Source organism: Excalfactoria chinensis, chromosome Z (assembly GCF_039878825.1).
Source record: "Excalfactoria chinensis isolate bCotChi1 chromosome Z, bCotChi1.hap2, whole genome shotgun sequence".
Lineage (NCBI taxonomy): Eukaryota > Metazoa > Chordata > Aves > Galliformes > Phasianidae > Excalfactoria > Excalfactoria chinensis.
Genome location: NC_092857.1, coordinates 52,401,275 through 52,420,073, shown reverse-complemented (window position 1 = coordinate 52,420,073; position 18,799 = coordinate 52,401,275). Strand labels below are relative to the sequence as shown.

Below are 18,799 nucleotides of genomic sequence, written 5' to 3'. Positions count from 1 at the left end.
ACCAAAAGCCCACTGGCACCTTTCTGAGTCCCTCTCCTTAAATAGCCTATATCAACAATGCAAGGAACTTATGGGCCAGCTGTAATGGGGTCCTTTCATTACTCCATCCCAGTTAGGGTCACTTCAGCCTCAAATACAGTTAGATTTTGGGATCCTCCTGTCTCTCCAGAAATACAGGTGGGTTCTGCCTCATTATAACTTCATAGCATTACAGTACACTGTGAACCAGTATTCACTAGAACCTTATACTCATGTGGTTCTGATATGCCAGTCCATCAAATTCACACAGTCCAATAAACTCAACTCTACCTGAAGGAAGGTCACTCTAGTTCCTGTTATTCCTGTTACCTTATTTATCACTCACTTCTTATGATTGTAAATCTAAAGGCTCGTGATCAAGCTCAGAAATAAGATCAGACCATCTACTCTGCCGGGACAGATATTTGTACAGGTAAGGGAGAAAAAATTTATTTTCAAGCCACTGAACCAGTTTGTCCACAACCAAGACATAGGCCTCTAGGAAGGAAGAGATTTTCTTCATGTTCTCAAAGCAGACTAGCCACTTCATCCACTGTTGTTTATTTGTTATACTGGCCATTATTGCCCGAGTTGGCATACGATGATGATGCAATCCATACAAATTTTCACCACATAGTCTGTGAGCACTTGACATCACCTGGAATCCTGACCTCATTGTTCAGGTCAATATTATATATCAACACAGATAATTCCCTCAAGTCCTGGATACTTTTCTCCATGGTGGCCCACCTGCCATGATAATATACCAAATCTTTCTTTATGGAGATGAAAGAAATAGCTTTTTTCTTATACTGTTATAGAGAAAATTCCTGGAAATCTTCCCATTCTCTTTTCTTTTTTCTTTCTGCAAATAGATGAATGAAATAAAACAAACTATAAATGCATAAACTAATGCATGCAACAATGTAGCATAAAAGCAACTGCTGCATTAACTACCTGTAATTTTTTTTCTTATTGTTGTTTGATAATCATGTAGTGCTTTGCTCTACAATTAGCAATGAGGTTCAAGTAAATATGGGCAGGTTATAAAGAGTAACATTAAAAAATGCTGAACTAATCTGAGCTACATTACGAAGCTATAATCATATACGTGACCATTTAGGAACATAAGAGCTCTGCCATGTTTAAAGTCAAGACAGAATTTCTTCTGGCTGCAATTTCTTCTGAAATTCAATGTTTCTTCAGTATAGACAGTACAAGGAGCATTTGGAGTTATCTGATTGAGGTATTTCCAAAATAAAGACTTTTAAAACCAGTTTTTCTATAATGGTCTCTTTCTCTGTAAACTAGAGTACCAAGCCATAATTTGAGCAAGCATGTTATTGGCTAAATTGTTCAGTAAGTGTTCCAGAAAACTAGGACAGCTGTTAGTTGTTTTAGGAAAACATGAGAAACAAAATTAAGAAGAAAAATAGTAAGCATCAGGCAAAAACAAGCTGTAAACTCCAAACTCAACAGACTACTACGAGTACACACACAGGACAAAGCTGTCACACAGCTGACCAACCTGCCACTGAGCCTAGTGGTCTTGTATTAGCAACTTGTATTAGTTTGAATCTAAGCACTGGTAAAAGTCTAAAGTGAAAAGAGGACAGAACCTAGTTATAGTCTACCTCTGAAGGGATTTATTTAGGGCAATTAAATGCACTTATAGTGACAAAAATATTTACAAGGCACTAAAGTATTTTCATATGTTATTTTGGTCCTCAAAAAGGAACTGTGGAATAGTACATTAACTCTATTCTCAATTCCTATGTATGAGCTGGAGCCCAAAGGACCAAAGTATGATTTGGGAAAGTACTATCATCTTTGTTTGCTTACTTAACAGAAACTGGGAAGACAAAAAAGGAAACACTAACCACATTTGTACCTCTGTGCTACTCTTGCAAGTGTAGGTGAAGTATTTCTGGGTTGTTAATTGAACATTTTTCCACCTCTGCATTTTCATGCAGTCCACAACAAAAACTCATAAATGAAGTTTTCAAAGACTGGCTCTCTCAGGCCTGTCTACCTCATAAACCTCTGCCAGAAAAGCTACAGCTGGAAATGCCAGCCATAAAGCACAAACCATATAACTAACTTAGCTGTGCTGGAAACAAAATCGATATACACAAATTATACCCCCCCCCTAAAAAAAAAAAAAAACCAAAAAACAAAAAACAACCCAAAATATTTCTGTTGGCTTTATTCACACCACAGACTCAAGCAATGAATTTTTTCTGGAAGAAAGATTATTACTGAATTTCCAAGAGGGGAGTTTATTGGCAAAACTGCAGCAACTTAAAATGTTTCAGATCAAAGTGGTTTTTAAAGAGCTCCAATACCCAAATTTGTCAAGCTGCCCTGAAAGCTAGTTGCAACAACAACAAAAAGGTTAACTATCCATATTCTGATACGTCTGATACATCTCAAGGATTTCTGAAAGAAGGTCTCCAAGGAACAAGTATATAAATCTGTCAATTAAAAACTGCCCTCCAGTCTTCTCTGGTTCATGTATACACAAAGAAAATAATTTCTCAATAGCAAAGTTCTCATTGATGAAGCAATACTGAATAACAAATTCTTGCACACTCGGATGTATTTACTGCAGAGATATACAACGTAAGTTTAAGTAAACCATGACTGGTCCTATATGTTCACTGCAGAAAGGCCAATATTTTATTTATTCACTTCTAGACAAAGAAAGGCTAAGAAGTGACCTACAGCCAGAGAACCTGGAACAGAAGCAGAAGGCCTCCAAAGAGCCCAGCTGGATATGTTAAGACGCATTTTCATAGAATAATGGAATCCTTTAGATAATCTCTGGGCCAGCTGTAATGGGGTCTCTTCCAACTCTTAAAGGTCCCTTCCAACTCTAAGGATGCTATGATTCTATGAAAATGAATCCTAACACATCCAGCTAGGCTCTTCATTGACTTCTATATACCCCTTTTGATCAGTGCTACAGCATTAATGAGCAACTTCCCGCATCCATAAAGTAAAGAGCATGAGAAAGGAGATACAAAGGGACAGGAGAAGCAAAATACTCAAAGTGAGCAAGAAAGCAGAAATGAAAGGATACAATTGCTGGCACATCTCTGTAGTCTTTTTACAGAATTCCTCCTCTTTTCTCTCAGTTCACCATGTAAGAACCCATAATTTTGAACCATCCTCAAATCCACACTATTCTTCAGCAGACTTTAAAAATCTTCATCAACCACACTGTCATTTAGCAAGTAACAGTTAAATGTGAGCTTCTGTGGACAAGCCCTTTGAAGGAAACAAGACATTTGGCTTGTGGCTTTCATAGATTCTTGTTGATAGCTGAGGAATGGCAAGATTTAAAGGCTCTGAATTTCTTTCCACAGATAAAAGGGAACTACATTCTAGGACAAAGTTTCTCAATCTGTGGTCAGCAAAATACCAGATGGTGGTCCAAAATATCATCGTAAAGAATGTGTTTTTAAAAGTATGTATTCCCACATACGCAAGAAAGAAATGAGGAAATACAGAAAAAAATTAAACATTCAAAGTTTAGCCTAACTGAATTGCGCCATAATGCAAAACCAGATGAAACATTTCACAAGATGATCCTTCCATTTTTAAAAGAAATTAAGTGATCCTGAAATAAAATATTGTCCTTTAACAATTAAGTTTGAAAACCTTTGTCTGTTCTACTGAATTTCCAAATAAAGATTCCCAAAATAATACTATGCTACTCAGTCCCTCCCCCTCTCTGAGTTCCCAAAGCTACTATCTGTTATCTCCATATTCCCCTATGCTTTCTGTTTTTTCCCACTCTCTTTATATACATCTCTGAACATCTTCTACAGAAGCAACCAATACAGCCACTGAGCTCTTTCCGATCATTATCATAGGCAAATTCTGTTTCAGATATTCCAGCTTACCCTGAATTTCAGTCACCACTGTTGGAACATCATAATTTCACTGGTTTAGCTGCAAGAGCTTCCTTTTGCATACCCATCCACTTATCTGTCACTTTTTATTTCTGCTAAGATCCTACAGTCTGTCCATACTCTGACACTAAACACTGATTAAAGATATAACTATCCAGCCCTAGTCTTATTCACTCCAAACACTAGAATCATAGAATCACCAAGGTTGGAAAAGACCTACAAGATCATCCAGTACAACCATTCACCTATTACCAACAGCTCCCACTAAACCATGTCCCTCAACACAACATCCAGTCGTTCCTTGAACACCCCCAGGGTTGGTGACTCCACCACCTCCTTGGGCAGTCCATTCCAGTGCCTCAACACCCTTTCTGAGAAGTAATACTTCCTAATGTCCAGCCTGAATCTCCCCTGCCACAGCTTGAAACCATTCCCTCTGGTCCTATCACTAATGACACAAGAGAAGAGGCCGACCCCCACTTCACTATAACCTCCCTTCAGGAATTTATAGAGAGCAATGAGGTCTCCCCTGAGCCTCCTCTTCTCCAGGCTGAACATTCCCAGCTCCTTCAGCCTCTCCTCATAATGACCTGTGCTCCAGACCCCTCACCAGCTTTGCTGCCCTCCTTTGAACATGCTCCAGGGCCTCAGTGCCTCGACTCAGACAGAAGACCTTGCACTTGGATTTGTTGAACCTTACAAGGTTCTCTTCAGCCCATTGCTCAAGCCTATCTAGGTCCCTCCAGATGGTATCCCATCCCTCTGGTGTGTCACCAGCACCTCACTGCTTGCTGTCATCCACAAAATAACTGAGTTGTCCACAGTCAGCTTTCTAAACATACTCAAAGTTGTTTTTCAAGCCAGACAAACAGACAATGAATCGGTCTTTACATCTTAACAAGAAAAAGCCATTCAAAAAAGAATGGTATACAACTCAGGTTTCGTAAGTACTATTTAAATAGGATATTTAATAAGGATATTTAATAATAATAAATTAAATAATAATATTTAATAAGAATTCTCTTCACTAAAAATAAATCTGATCTCAAATTTCCTGTATTACAGCTACCATTAAATTCATGAATGTCAAAAAAAATTAGGAAAAATAAATGTTAAAAGACTCAAAAAACAGACACATTTTCACATAAATTTTCTAACATCTAACTTGAAAACACATTTGCATATGTTCCCCTGAGCACTCACCGCTCTTCCTCCGCTTAAAAATGGCAGCTTTTAACAGTTTTATTTTCCCAAAGTTTATGTTAGTTACTAATGTCCACAACTTCTCGTTTCAAAATCAAGATGCAACCTTTAAATGAAAGACGCTGATTATCATACCTACATTCAAATTCTTGACATCTATTACTAAATGCTGCATGGACTACTTCTTTTTTTTTTTTTTTTTTCCAAAATGATTCTTTATGGAAGCCTTATAAGCAACACACTGAAGCTGAATGAAAATAAAAAACAAAAACTTAAAACTATACAGGAATTACTTATAGACATTACTCACATAAAAACTGGAAACAAGGTTTTGCCTTTAAAATTGAATTAATTATGTTATGTGTGGTTAGAAAGCTTAAATACTGCAGAGAACAGTAAGACTTTAGAATTTAACTTCTTTATCTTGACAGTTCTATTCATATATTAGAAAGAAGAAATGAACTTATTTAACTGATTGAAATGGACTAAGAATAACTTTGAACATAGCACTGTATTGGACATCTGAATATAAAAACACTACTCATCTACAAAATACATGTCTGCTTCCACTGATTTTGATATTTTGACAGATTCTCAAGTTCTTGTTCCCAGCTTTTGGTTGTTTGCAACTTTTTCTCTCTTACAAGTTTGGTAGGGCAGTTTTACCGCTTGATATTTGGGCTGTGTGTGTGCTTCGTTTTTTCACACTTAGTAAGATTTCACAATGAATTTTGTTTATTTAAGTTAAAGTTAATTTAATGTATTTAAAATATGTTTTTTATTCAGCTTTCCATACACATATTAGCAGTTTTTGGTCCTCAATGTGAAGTACATGCAACAATCTATCTGTAAGAGCTCAATTATATGATTTTACACTATACTAGATTTTGAAACACTTTATGACACAGAAAGAATAAAGTAGATGCTCAGTTCTTGTTAACAACTGAGGAATATCACATAAATCCATTCTGTTTGCTACTGAGATGAATATAAACACAAGTTTCCTTGGAATCTGGGCTTTTTTTCCATTTCTCTTATTGTTCTTCCATTTTCTTTTTTTTTTCATGTGTGTATCTTTGTGTCTGTGTGAGTGTGTGTATATTGTATATATACATCTGTGTGTGTGCAAAAAATTAAATACAGATTTCCAGCTTCTCAGGAAAATTAAGTTTGCATACCAGCACAGAATATCCCTGGGACTTCACTTCGGAATATAACAGTTCGTACTTTCTTATCAGATTTCAAAGCATCCACAGCTTTTGACATCTAAAGAGAAAAGGAGGAAGGGAAATAACCAAACACTTTTTAAAGTATTTAATTCCAGTACTTCACCTTCATACTAGAAACTATTCTTTTCACTTACCATTTTTAAAAGATTTTTGTTAAGTGCATTCTTGGCATGAGATCTGTTTAACCCAAGCACCACAATTCCTGGAGGGGAAGAAAAATTGTATCACTGTTACAATACAGAAAAATATAACATCCACATATGTGATTATTTCAATTTCAGGAGTTCTAAAAGAAACATACTAGTGTAGTCACTTACCTACTGAGTTTTAGAAAGAAAAAAAAAAATGGACTTAAGTTTTTCAATGTTGAGCATTTCAATGTTCAATTGAAATGATGTATTTTAAGTAGTAAAAATCTGACCCTAACACTATCACGTGGTTACAAGGGCTGAATCTTAAACTACAGCATGCACAAATTTCACATTTGTGTGTGAAGTGCTGACATGTAATCAAGCAAACTAATGCACTGTTTCCATATTTAGACAGCCTGGTTTGAGAAACTCCTTACAGCAAGAAGTGCCATCACTGCAAAGACTAGCAATTCCGTTACAGATAGATGAAGACACACAGAATGCTAGCAACAGTACACTGGAACTTCTGTTTAAAAATAATAAAACATATAGAAACTCTCTCTCAAGACACAAGCTCAGTGCTAGACTACACAGCTTTGATCTCTCCCTTAGTCCAGTTAGAGATCAGTTGGCTAAATGACTGATTATGCATACATTGGTCCCTGTTGCACAAGGAGCACAATCTGCTTGTCCTTATTCTTTCTCCCTTAGCTTAACAGGCATGATAATCACATGGAAAAATCCCAAGAAGTTTATCCAGATAATAATCTTTTAGGCAATTGTTACCTGAATGCATTACAATTTCCCGAATTCTAAAAAGAAAAGTGAAATTGATCCAGTCTTGTTAAGAACAGGATTTTGCTTTCACCTGGAGAAAACAAGGCAAATGAAAAGAAGGCAATGGACTAGACTGGGACCAGGAGTGAAACAGAAAAAGGGAGCTCCCTTTATCTCAAACAAAAAGGCCCACAATGTTGCCATCAATCTACCAGAAACTCAGTATTTGCCTTGTATATTTATTACCACAACATTGAGCTCTGCAAGAACCATCTCTATATTTTCTAGCTCTGCTAGTCACCTTAGAAGGCTGTCTTGTTTCCTAAGTACATACTATTTCTTTCACAGAAACATGACATCCCAAAGTAGTGACCTATTAAGTGCTTAATCTCACCCCCATTCCTCCTGAATGGAAGTGCCTACATACACACAGATCGTTAAACTGAGTTCCTGCTTCTTCTGCAGTTACCAATTTGAAAACAAAGTCTTCCATTCACGAGCTACCATGCCCAAAGTTCAGACTAAAATGATTAAACCGAAGCACACTTTGCTCTTGCTTGCTCCCAAAGTCCAATTAATCCTTATTAAGAAAGAGAAGAGCCTAGCTGATCCAAAAAATCTTAATTCCTTTTGTTCTCTTAAACCAAACTAAATTCATCAACACAACTGCAAGAGCCCTCAATCAGCATTCAGAAATCCCTACATGCTTCTGACTGCAGCACTTTTCTACTGTCACAACTTGTTTTCCAGGATTAATCTGAATTCAAATACATTTTATCTTCATACACACAGATAAAGCAAAATCAGCACCATGTTTAAAAGCAACAAGAAGCCAGTTAACCTGGCACTGATTTTAAGCTCTAAGGCTGGTACACTTGCATATCCAAGTTTGAATAAAGTGAAGACATTACTACCTCAAATTATTTTTTAACTAAAAAGTATGGTCCTTAGCAAAAAAGTACTTTTTTTTAATGTCAGCAAAACTCTTTTGTTACCATCATCAGTATTAGAATTTCCAGTTAACATTAAAACATTTAGTAATCTTCCTATGAAGAAGGGCCCCTTAAAGACAAATCATACAAGTTAAGTCGTAGAAGTATCCCACCGCGCCATAAACCTATCACTTCTGTCTCACTTCCCTGATAAGTGGGAGGTAATTACCATTTTTTAAATAAGAGGGGGGGGGGGGGAAATAAAGCAATAACTGCAACCAGAAAAGCATATGAGGAGAACATGAGGCAATCATTGAAATGAGGCATATTAAACAATATTCTCTGAATGCTTGTTTGAGTCAGTTTTGTTCTAATATTTCATTACAATATTGTCTGTGCATCCTTAAATTCCTTGGTTATTTTTAAAATTGCAGTAAGGCTTGGGAAGTTTTCCCAGTGTATTAACCAATGATCGAAATACAGATCAATTGAGTAGTTGCTCAAAGTCATATTATCAAAGTAGAAAAACAGACTTATTTCCATTTGAGTAATATAACCCCCAAAACGTACTTTCTTCCCTCCCTGGCCTACTTCAAGGTCTCCTTGTCACCAAAATCTGGTAATACAACTTGCCATGTCAGTTTGCTGAAAACTCTGATTTAATTGTTGGGTGTCACCCTTACAGAAACCGTTGAAGACAAGCCTTCCCTGTTTTGGATATCCAAGAGAATTTAAACCCCTGGTCATATGGGAATATAAATGTTAGATAAATTTGCCCTAAACAGGACAAATCAGACACTGTGAAACACTGCAGAGTCCTACCAAACCTTTGAAATAAACAAATAAATAAATATAGCAAGAAGTACAAACGTTATCAATAGCCATTTTAACAATTATTGTTAGCAATACAGAATAGTTGATTGCATGTATTTCAAAAAATCTCACACCCTCATTTGAAACATTTAACCATGGTTCACTTTTCCCAAAGTGCCCACGTATGGGCATACAAATATCTTAAAAAAAAACTCAAATAAATGTATCTGTGAAAAGTAGTAAAAACTCATCATCCCATTCACAAACAATATATCAGAATAAATTATAATAATGGAACTCCAGCATTTTTACAATGTCAAGGAAGTTGCAGATACATTAGAAAGGAACAGGCATTCAGACAATGCCGAATGCGGCATTAATTACATATTTTTTTACTGGCAGTCATTTCCACATGACTCCAGAAAACTCTTTAGCAAATAAGGTGTGTCTATTATGAATAACACATACTAAAATCAAATTTCACTCTAATAGCTAGATTTTCCAAGGGACTAAGATGACTATCAGTGCTGTGTAAGTAGTCATGGACAGCTGGTATTATTTCTCAGCTGTTGGAGAATGTATGGGAACTGTAAGATCACAGCGTGAACCCATGATTGAGCACTTGATAAACGGGCATAGCTAGCGCAAGGAAGCAGTTTATCTGAGCAACCACAAGGAGTCACACACCCCTCCCTAACCCGATCTAAGGGCTGGCAACCACAAGGGAAGCATCTCTACTTGGAGACTGCCTCATTTGGAGTGTTTGGGAAGTCTTGATTCTTCAGAAAGGGGTGATTCCTTCTTTATTACCAGATTGCGACTTCTACATTTCTTGTGCGATCCCAAACTGGTTCAGTGTAGCTCCACCTACTGCCTCCTGTCCCAGCAAAGGAAAAGCGCAAGTAAATGCAATGAATGCTACTCTTGCTACCAGAGCTGAGACATAATTTTTAATGTTAAAAACAAAATTATAATTAAGTCACATTAAAAAAAGAGCAAAATTATATTTCAGTGAGAAGAGGATACACATACATACATACAAGAATTCTTCTGTAAGTAATGCATCGTATTTCATTATGTTGGTCCAAAACACTAGAAGCAGATGCTGGTGGTATGGCTGAATAGGCTGAACCTTCCCACTATCATTCCATTACATTTTGTTGCTGGATGACAGATGGCACCACAGGGGCAGTCTGACAAAATGGCACCTGACATGGAAGCGTGTATGAGGCAAAGGGATGCCACTGAATTCCTCCGTGTGGGGAAAATAAATAAAAAAATGAAAAGCACCTACTGCCATTCATCAGTGTTTGCTGAACAAACGTCCAAACAGTGGATGTGAGCTCAGTGAGGTGGTGGGTGGTATATATCAGCAGTTGTGACAGTGGGTCACTTCCACTAGAGTGGATGTTTACAAACCATAGAATCACAGAATCATCAAGCTCGGAAAAGACCTCCAACATCATCCAGTCTACGTGTCCACTTACCAACATTTCCCCACTAAAGCACATCCCTTAGTACCACATCACACATTTCCTGAATACCTCCAGGGATGGTGGCTCAACCACCTCCCTGGGCAGCCTGTTCCAGCACCTGACTACTCTCTCAAAAAGAAAAATTTCTCCTAACGTCCAGCCTGAATCTCCCCTGGCAGAACTTAAGGCTATTACCTCTCCTATCACTAGATACTCAGGAGAAGAGGCTAATCCCCACCCCACCACAGCCTCCTTTCAGGCAGCTGTAGAGAGCCATAAAGTTTCCCCTGAGCCTCCTCTTCTCTACACTAAATAATTAAAGTTCCTTCACCTGCTCCTTATAGGACACTGTGTCTGGGAACCGAAATGTCCTGGACAAAAGAATGACCCTGAACTGTAATAAAGTATTCTGACAGAGAGCATAACTGGATGACTGCATGACTAGAACCATGGGCTGCACAACAGTTTTGAGGAAAGCAGCACTTGCAGCTAAAGCTGCTTATTCTGTTTTGGTAGGAAGCTGACCTTGCTAGTTTATCTTGTTTTGCAAGCAGGTGTTCCACTTGAGCTCTGCATCACGCGCTGGCCATGTGGATGGAGCATGCAAGTGGAAAAAACCCTGTAGAAGCTGGAGAAAACAAAAGCAGAAGGGAGGCAGTGGTGGATTCAAGAGAGGCAGGGGGCATCCTTCTGACACCTCTTGTCAAATGCACTAAAGGCATGTTCATTCTCTTTCACCCACTCAGCAATTCACCTGTTTCTCAAAGGTAGTAATAAGTAATACTGCACCTGCTTAGGGAGTTTCTGTTTGCCACTGAGATTATCTAGATGCCTCCGTGTGTGTGTGTGTGTGTGTGTGTATCAAATAAAATTCATAACCCTCTGTGCTGCTCTGAGCATGTAGTTTGCTTGCTTCCACTCCCAAGACATCCTGTCTCTCAGATCCAAATATACTCTGAAAGAGACACATGCTCCAGACACCTCACCAGCTTCAATGCTCTTCTCTGAACTTGCTCTGAACATGCTCCAGAACCTCCAAACCTTTCTTATAGTCAGGGGACCAAAACTTAATGCTTGAGTTGTGGACTTAGCAGAGCTGAATACAGAGGGACACTTCCCTGCTCCTGCCAACAGCATTATTTCTGATACAAGCCAGGATGCCATTGGCCTTCTTGGCCACCTGGGCACACTGCTGGCTAATGTTCAGCTGAGTAGCCACCAATACCCTCATATCCATTTCACCTACACAGTCTTCCAGCAACTCCTCCCCAAGCCTGTAACGCTGCGTGGGGTTGTCATGACCAAAGTGCAGGACCTGGCACTTGGTCTTGTTGAACTTCATTGCTTCAGCCTCAGCCCAGAGATCCAGCCTTTCCAGATCCTTCTGAAGAGCCTTCCTATCTCCACGCAGATTGACACTTTCTCCGAACTTGTTGTCAACTACAAACTTGCTGATGGTGCACTGAATCCCTTTATCCAGGTCTTCAGTAAAGATACTAAACAGGCTAGACCCCAGTACTGACTCATTAGGAACACAATTCATGACCAGTTGCCAGCTGGATTTAACTCCATTCACCATCACACTCTGAGCATAGCCCTCCAGGCAGTTCTTCACCCAGCAAAGAGTGTACTTGTCCAAGCCAGGGGCTGCCAGCTTCTCTAATATACTGTGGGAGACAGTGTCAAAGGCTTCACTGTCATGGTTTTATGATTTTTTATCAGTATTCCACATCGTAACATCATATAGTGTACTGGAAGTTAAAAAGTTCCGTGGATTTTCTCTTGGTCTCAAACAACAACTCCCAGAAGTCTTCTTTATTCTGTTTTTGTTTTCCATTTGGAGGGAAAGAAAACTGACTGGGAGTCACAAGACTGCCTCTTGCTCTCTTTGTTCTGTGCTCCCCGGTCACCTTGCCTATAGCATTACAGTAAGGAATTTGATTTTGAAACTCCCTCTCTTTCATTTTATTTATTAGCTTCAACTCCAATTATATTGTATCATCTCACATTCCATTATTATATTAAGTTTTCTCATTAGCATGTTGCTACTCTTTTCCTCATCTAGGCCCACCTCCCTACCTTTTTTTCCCTTTCTCCATCCCTTCCTGGGGCATGGGTCAGTGGGTCCCTTCACCCCGTCACAGAACTAGGCCAAGCTGATCTTAAACATGTTAGAAGTCTAGGTAGCCTATGTCAACCGCCTTTCCGTCACCCACCAGGAGGGTCACTAGATCATACAAGGAGATAGGTTGGTTGCCTTCCACAAATCCATGCTGGCTGGGCCTGATCCCCTGTCAGTCCTGCACAAGCTGTGTGATCTCACTCAAGATGATTTGCTGTGTGATCTCACAAGATGACTCGCTCCTTCTCTGTCACCAAGGTCAGGTTGACAAGCCTGCAGTTACCTGCAACCTCCTTCAAATGGCCTCAAGTTGTGCCAAGGCAAATTTAGGTTGGACGCTAGGAAAGGGTAGTTAAGCACTGGAATAGGCTCCCCAGGGAAGTGGTTGAGTCACCATCCCTGGATATGTTTAAGAGCCGTTGGGATGTGGTGCTCAGAGATATGATTTAGCAGAGGGTTGTTACAGTTAGGGTACCATGGTTGGGCTGTGGTTGGACTTGATGATCTTTGAGGTCTTTTCCGACCTGAATAATTCTATGATTCTATGATTCTGTAAATAACATCAGCAAGCCTCCAGTTCTGTGGGACCTCCTCAGTTGACCAAGAATGCTAACAGATGATGAAAAGCAGCTGGGCAATCACATCTCTCTGGACCCTCAGGTAGATCACATCTGGCTCCATGGATGTGTGGCAGTCCAGGTAGAACTGTAAGTCTCTGACTGTAGGGGGTTTATTTTACTCACCATCTCAGAGTAGAATAACTGGTCTGACTTTTAAAGACAAATGTACAGAAGGCACTTAGAACATGACATGCAGGCTTTCATTCATCAGTGGTAACAGTGCACACCTAATAGTTTTGATCGTGTTGAAAAATAGTGTTTTGTAGACACAAATTTCCTCTATCAAACAGTGCTTTCTGCTCTTTACATCTGTTCTGGTTTCCATGGAAATAAGGGGAATTACTTTCAGAGCTACATATATGCATGATAGATTGAAAATACCTGCAAATTCCCAGGTGCATCCTCATTTCACAGTGTAACTAAATATGAGATTTTTGTGAGTAAATAGTTATTTAACAGTCATATTAAAAGGTTCCTGTAGTTCCAGAGAGACAGCAAAATACATATGATGCTATTGTTATTTAAAACCGCTGAGATTGTATTTCTTTCCACATTAAACAAAACAGGGTGAATCAATTTAAGTAAAATGATTAGATCTTGTATTACATTACAGTTTATGTCAATACAAAGGAAACTGTGCTTTAATGATTCGTATCTGCTCTATTTTGTATTTTGTAGTTTTCAAAACGATATTCATTCTCAGTTTTCAGTGGTAACACCTTTACTTGTAAGTCCCGACTCAACATTCATACTATTAATTTGTCCAATAAAGATTAATTTGATCTACATAAAAAGCACTTTCAGAAATCATTTATTTGTATTACACATATGCAAAGACACTAACAATCCAAATGTACTTTTAAATAACTAAAAAAAAAAAATCCGAAATGAGGGAGGAAAGCGAAAAGAGAGAAGTTGGTTTTTCGCTTGTCTCCATTTATTGTTTTTTCTTAAGTGAAACGAGAAACCACAGTGAGTGCACCATGAAACTCTTTGTTTCTACTGGTCGTAATTTCAGTAGGTACTTACATGTATCATAAGGTCATGTAGATACGTATTGAGCATTATTTTTTAAAAAGCAACTAAATTTTCAAAATCCTAAGTACACACCTTTCCATTTTATCTCTAAGTACTTCTGCTTATCTTCCTGCACTCCTTAAATCAGTACATCTCAGCTGCTCAGACATTTTCCTTAAAAACAGAAGATAAAGTTCTCTGTTTTATCAGCTAACTATCAGTTTTTCAAGCTCTGAAAGAACTATTTCAAATGAGACCATAATTGTTCTGCACATTTTATGTACATTAGCATTCTAACTGATGACGATAAAATATTATCTTACATGTACTAACTGAACTAAAAACCCTAAACTCATCCAAATTTGTAATGCTAATGCAACTTGGCTAGAAGTTCTGAAATGCCAACAGCTTTAATAAATTTCAGACCTTGAAGTGATAATCAAATACAATTACAAATAATAGACTTGTATCTAATTAAAAAATAATGCACACATATTTATCTCTACTCATAGGAAAGTGATACTAAAGGCAATGTGATTTATACATTGTTCAGAATACATAAGCATTCTAAAAATGCATTCAAATGCAATTTTGACTCAAATAAGAAAATTCAATAATTTGCCCTTTCAAATGTATTCTCATTTCATTACGCACCTAACAGCTTCGCAAAAAGCGTGGTATATGAGTCACATGAAAGTGTTACAGAGCAGAGCAGTTTGTTACTTTGCCTGAAAGATGCATCTAGAGCTACAAGATGTGCACCTCTGTGTCAGGCAGCCCTGGTCAGTTTTCCTGCTTCCCCATGCAGCGCTGGGGACGACACATCTTCCTCTGAGCAACTCAGAAAGACTGTGTATGTACGAGAACAGAAAAACAGCACAAATAAACATGTGTATGTCAGAGAGACAGGGTCTGCCCCCGTACACAGTCAAGAAGTATGAAGTGGAAGAATATGAAGGGGCAATGATGTTGGGATCCCACTTGGAAAGACCCAGAAGGAACTGCTGAAGAAGGAAATGGTATGTTAAGAGATTAGTGACGAAAACCACTGGGGCTTAAATGGCATTAGCATCCTAATGGAGCACAGGTATTACATGCTGTAAACTCACACAGATGAACTTGTCACATGGGAAGAGGAGGATGGTGTGCAATAGCAGTAAGCATCTACTACTAGAATAGATGCAGAAAGAAAAAGGCAAAGAACATACAAGCAAAAATGCCTTCCAACATTTTAGCAAGCCTTCTTTGCTCCCGTCTTGCCCCCATCTCAATTTAAAATTAGTTCAAAATTAAAACATTTTGTTTAAAACCAATTCCCAGTTCCTCGGTTGGTTGAAAAAACAGGAGTAAAGAAGTACTGTCTCTAAGAAACTCTTGGAAACAGAGCAATAAGAACTGGATTTCAGGATCAGATTACATCATTAATCTTACTGACTCTTAAAAAATTGATCTTCTAAATCTTAAGATAAAACTGAAAGTTTTACATATACAAGTATATATGTGTGTGTGCATGAGAATTCTCTACTCAAAGGTGTGTGCCAAGTTTAACACAACTGAGTTGATGTTTTGAAAGTTATAACCTGAGTCCTGCACCTCAACACGATCATTCCAAGACCCACTATCCACCTAAAGAAACACATTCGCCACAGAACAGTGCTGCACACAAGAAAACGAGGGTACAACTTCTATATCTCCCCTCTGCCCATACACACAAGCGCACAGCAGGTGTGGGATGCTGTCTAATTGTAGCAGATAGCCGCTAAACTTCATTATCTGCCAGCAAAGCGGCTAGTAAATGATACACACATCCAGGAAAGTACTTTGAGAAGCCAGGAGTGCTGCTGACCCATTCCTGCAAGTAACAGCGGCCCTGCAGTACCGGCGTGAAGAAGCTTGTGCGGGAGCCGCAGCACGCCGCCCGCCCCCCGCCGCCGGCAGCACGCCCTGTGGCACCTCCCTCCTGCCTCCGGTGGCGCCGTAACCTCGGCTCACAGGCCCGGGCGCCGCGGGCCGAGCCGGTAGGGCCGCGCAGAGGAGCGGCAGGCGCTTTCCCCGTTACCTTTGTGCTCTTCATCCAGGTACCGCACTCGCAGCTCCTCCTCTTCCTTCGCCTCCGACCCATAGCTCCTCCCGGCTGAGAGGAAAGCGGCGGCGCCTCCTCGCACCGCAGCCCGGGGGCCGAGAGCGGAGGAGGTGGCGGCGGCCGCGGCAGCTAGCCTGAACCGGCCGTGCAAGAGGCCCAAGCCACCCAGCGCTGCCGCCATACTGCCGCCTGCGCCCCTCAGCCGCCAGCCTCGCTCCCGAACGCACGTGACCAGCGGCGCCACGCAAGGGACGCCGCCAACTCCCGCCCCTCTGCCGCCGCCGAGGCGCGAGGGCTGCGCTCCCTGTGTGGCTTCGCGTGCGCTGGGCGACGTCGGGGCTAACCGAGACGGACACCGACCTGAGCTGCGGTGCTTGGAGCTGTCATGAGGCTACTAAGTCTGAGAAGTTTGGCTTCCTACACTGAGTTGGATATTAGGAAGCTTTCTTCTCAGGAGTGGTGAGGTACGGGGAAGCAGTGGAGTCGCTGCCTCTGGAGGTGTGCAGTAATCGTGGGGATGTGGCACTGGGAGAATCTGAGAACTGAATACAAGCCTTTGGGCAACCCTTTCGTCCTTATGAACTGTAGAAGCTGGTGCTCCTGGCTGAGGGGAAAGCAAGGCAGGGAGGCCCCAGCTGTCACTTGTGCGCGCTCACAGCTACATTCCTTCTGTGCGGGTTGCTTAGCAGGGCCTCCACCGCCTTCCTTCTGGAGAGAGGAAAGTCTAAAGATAACGTCCTGTTTATTCTGGCAGAACACTCTGAAGGACAAATGAGGGGGAAACAGACTATCACCTTCCATTCATTATGTTTTACTATTTAAACAGGAATGTAGCTTGTGATTAGCAGCCTGTTCCAGTGGTGCTGGCAGTACACAAAAGACACAAAGGAATAATGAATGACTATCTTGGAAGCTTCGTTCACAGTTGAGGAATGTTATATTTTATCTGGATAAATTTTGAAAGGCAGTACCCAGTTATGTCTGTGGAAGCAAAGAGGCAGCACTATTATGAAAGACACCAGATTAGATAAAAAGACAGTAAAAACAGAACTGGACTCACTGCCTTACCATCATATTGCTTTGAAGCCAAAGGCAGATGTGTTGTCTCTGCTAAGCAGTTATGTGCAGTGTTTCCCAGACTGCTTGGCACAAGGTCTCAGAAGTGCTTTCCTGAGCAGAGGGCAGCATATGGAATCATGCCTGACAACCTCGTATCTGCTATACTAACACCCACAATCATTATTATAATCCAAACAATTTTGTAAGTACCATGTTCTTCTACATTGTCACTTTTTTATTGTACTTTTTTGGCATATGAAGGGAAAAATATTTAATTTTTCACTTCTGCAGTTTCCCACATCTGCATTGCTAGAGCACAGCAGCAGGCACAAAGATGGCTGCTAAAGTCATTCTGTTCTTTAAACTACATCTCTGCATTAATGCATAAAACTGCATGATACATAAATATATTTTATTGTGGCAGTTTAGTAGTATAGTACATTTTGCAATATTCAGTTCCTCCCACTGCACTGCCATTCAAGCATGATGGAATGCTTCTTGGATGGAAGAGAAATTTTCCATATTTTGGTTCCCTATTATTTTCCCCTGCAGTTTAGTTCTACTAAAACAGCTCTAAAGTCAAAATAGGTTGTGGAAAGCACATTTAGTTACAGAGGGAGAGTACTGACATGCAGATTGTTATGTAAATCATATACGCTGATAAGAAAAAATAACTAGAGCAACAAAACGAAAGCTGTTGTGTAACCACCTAATTACATATGACATTGTTTGGTGACCTGTTCACTTCATTACACAGAAATCCAAATATTGATGCTTTGTGATGGGTAAAATAAATTGACAGAGCAAAAAATGTGTGAATCTTGACTCAGCATCCCTTACACCCAGAGAAGCAATGTTCGCATGAATGAAAATGGAACTGATATAAATAAAGAATAGCAGTTCTCTGCATTCAGCTATGACTTGTAGTATGGTCCTCAGTCATAAACTAATCTGGGGGAAAAACAAACAAAGAAACAAAAAACCTAGATGGTCCTCCTCTCTATTTTCTATCTGGAATTTCCTTGGAAAGCCCGTTCACATCAGGTTTGGGATCTCAGTGTGCATCAGAAACTGAAGAGGAAAATATGCAGCCTCTTTTTAGTTTCACACACAACTTTTACTTGAAAACAGCATGTAGGTCCAAAAACTGGGAAACTGCCTACATGGTTTGCAGCAAGAAGTTTCTTCCAAATGTAATTCCTCACACTACAGTGCAAGCCTTCTGCCATGATGCTCTCACTTAATTAAAGATAATGGAAGAATGTGGCCTCTAAACTACAGATCTAAATTAGATATCTAAGAACATGGAATGGGAAGGTACTTGTGTGTGTTCTGTTAGGCATTTGCTATTATTAAGAATAATGATAGATGATTTGAAATGAGACAGGAGAGATAATTGCATG

General features: G+C 39.7%; 1 protein-coding gene across 2 annotated transcripts in view; it reads right to left on the bottom strand.

Annotated features, from left to right (window-relative positions):
* Positions 1-16,636, bottom strand: part of AUH (AU RNA binding methylglutaconyl-CoA hydratase) — a 95,343-nt gene extending 78,707 nt beyond the window's left edge. Inside the window, exons 1-3 of one of the 2 annotated variants that reach the window (XM_072359709.1) lie at positions 16,314-16,636; positions 6,502-6,569; positions 6,317-6,404 (exon numbers count right to left, since the gene is read on the bottom strand). In XM_072359709.1, coding sequence (XP_072215810.1) covers positions 6,317-6,404; positions 6,502-6,569; positions 16,314-16,518 — 361 coding nt within the window. In that variant the 5' untranslated portion in view covers positions 16,519-16,636. The remainder of the gene's footprint in view (positions 1-6,316; positions 6,405-6,501; positions 6,570-16,313) is intronic. The other variant, XM_072359708.1, reaches the window with a different exon arrangement.
* Between the last annotated feature and the right edge of the window lie 2,163 nt (positions 16,637-18,799).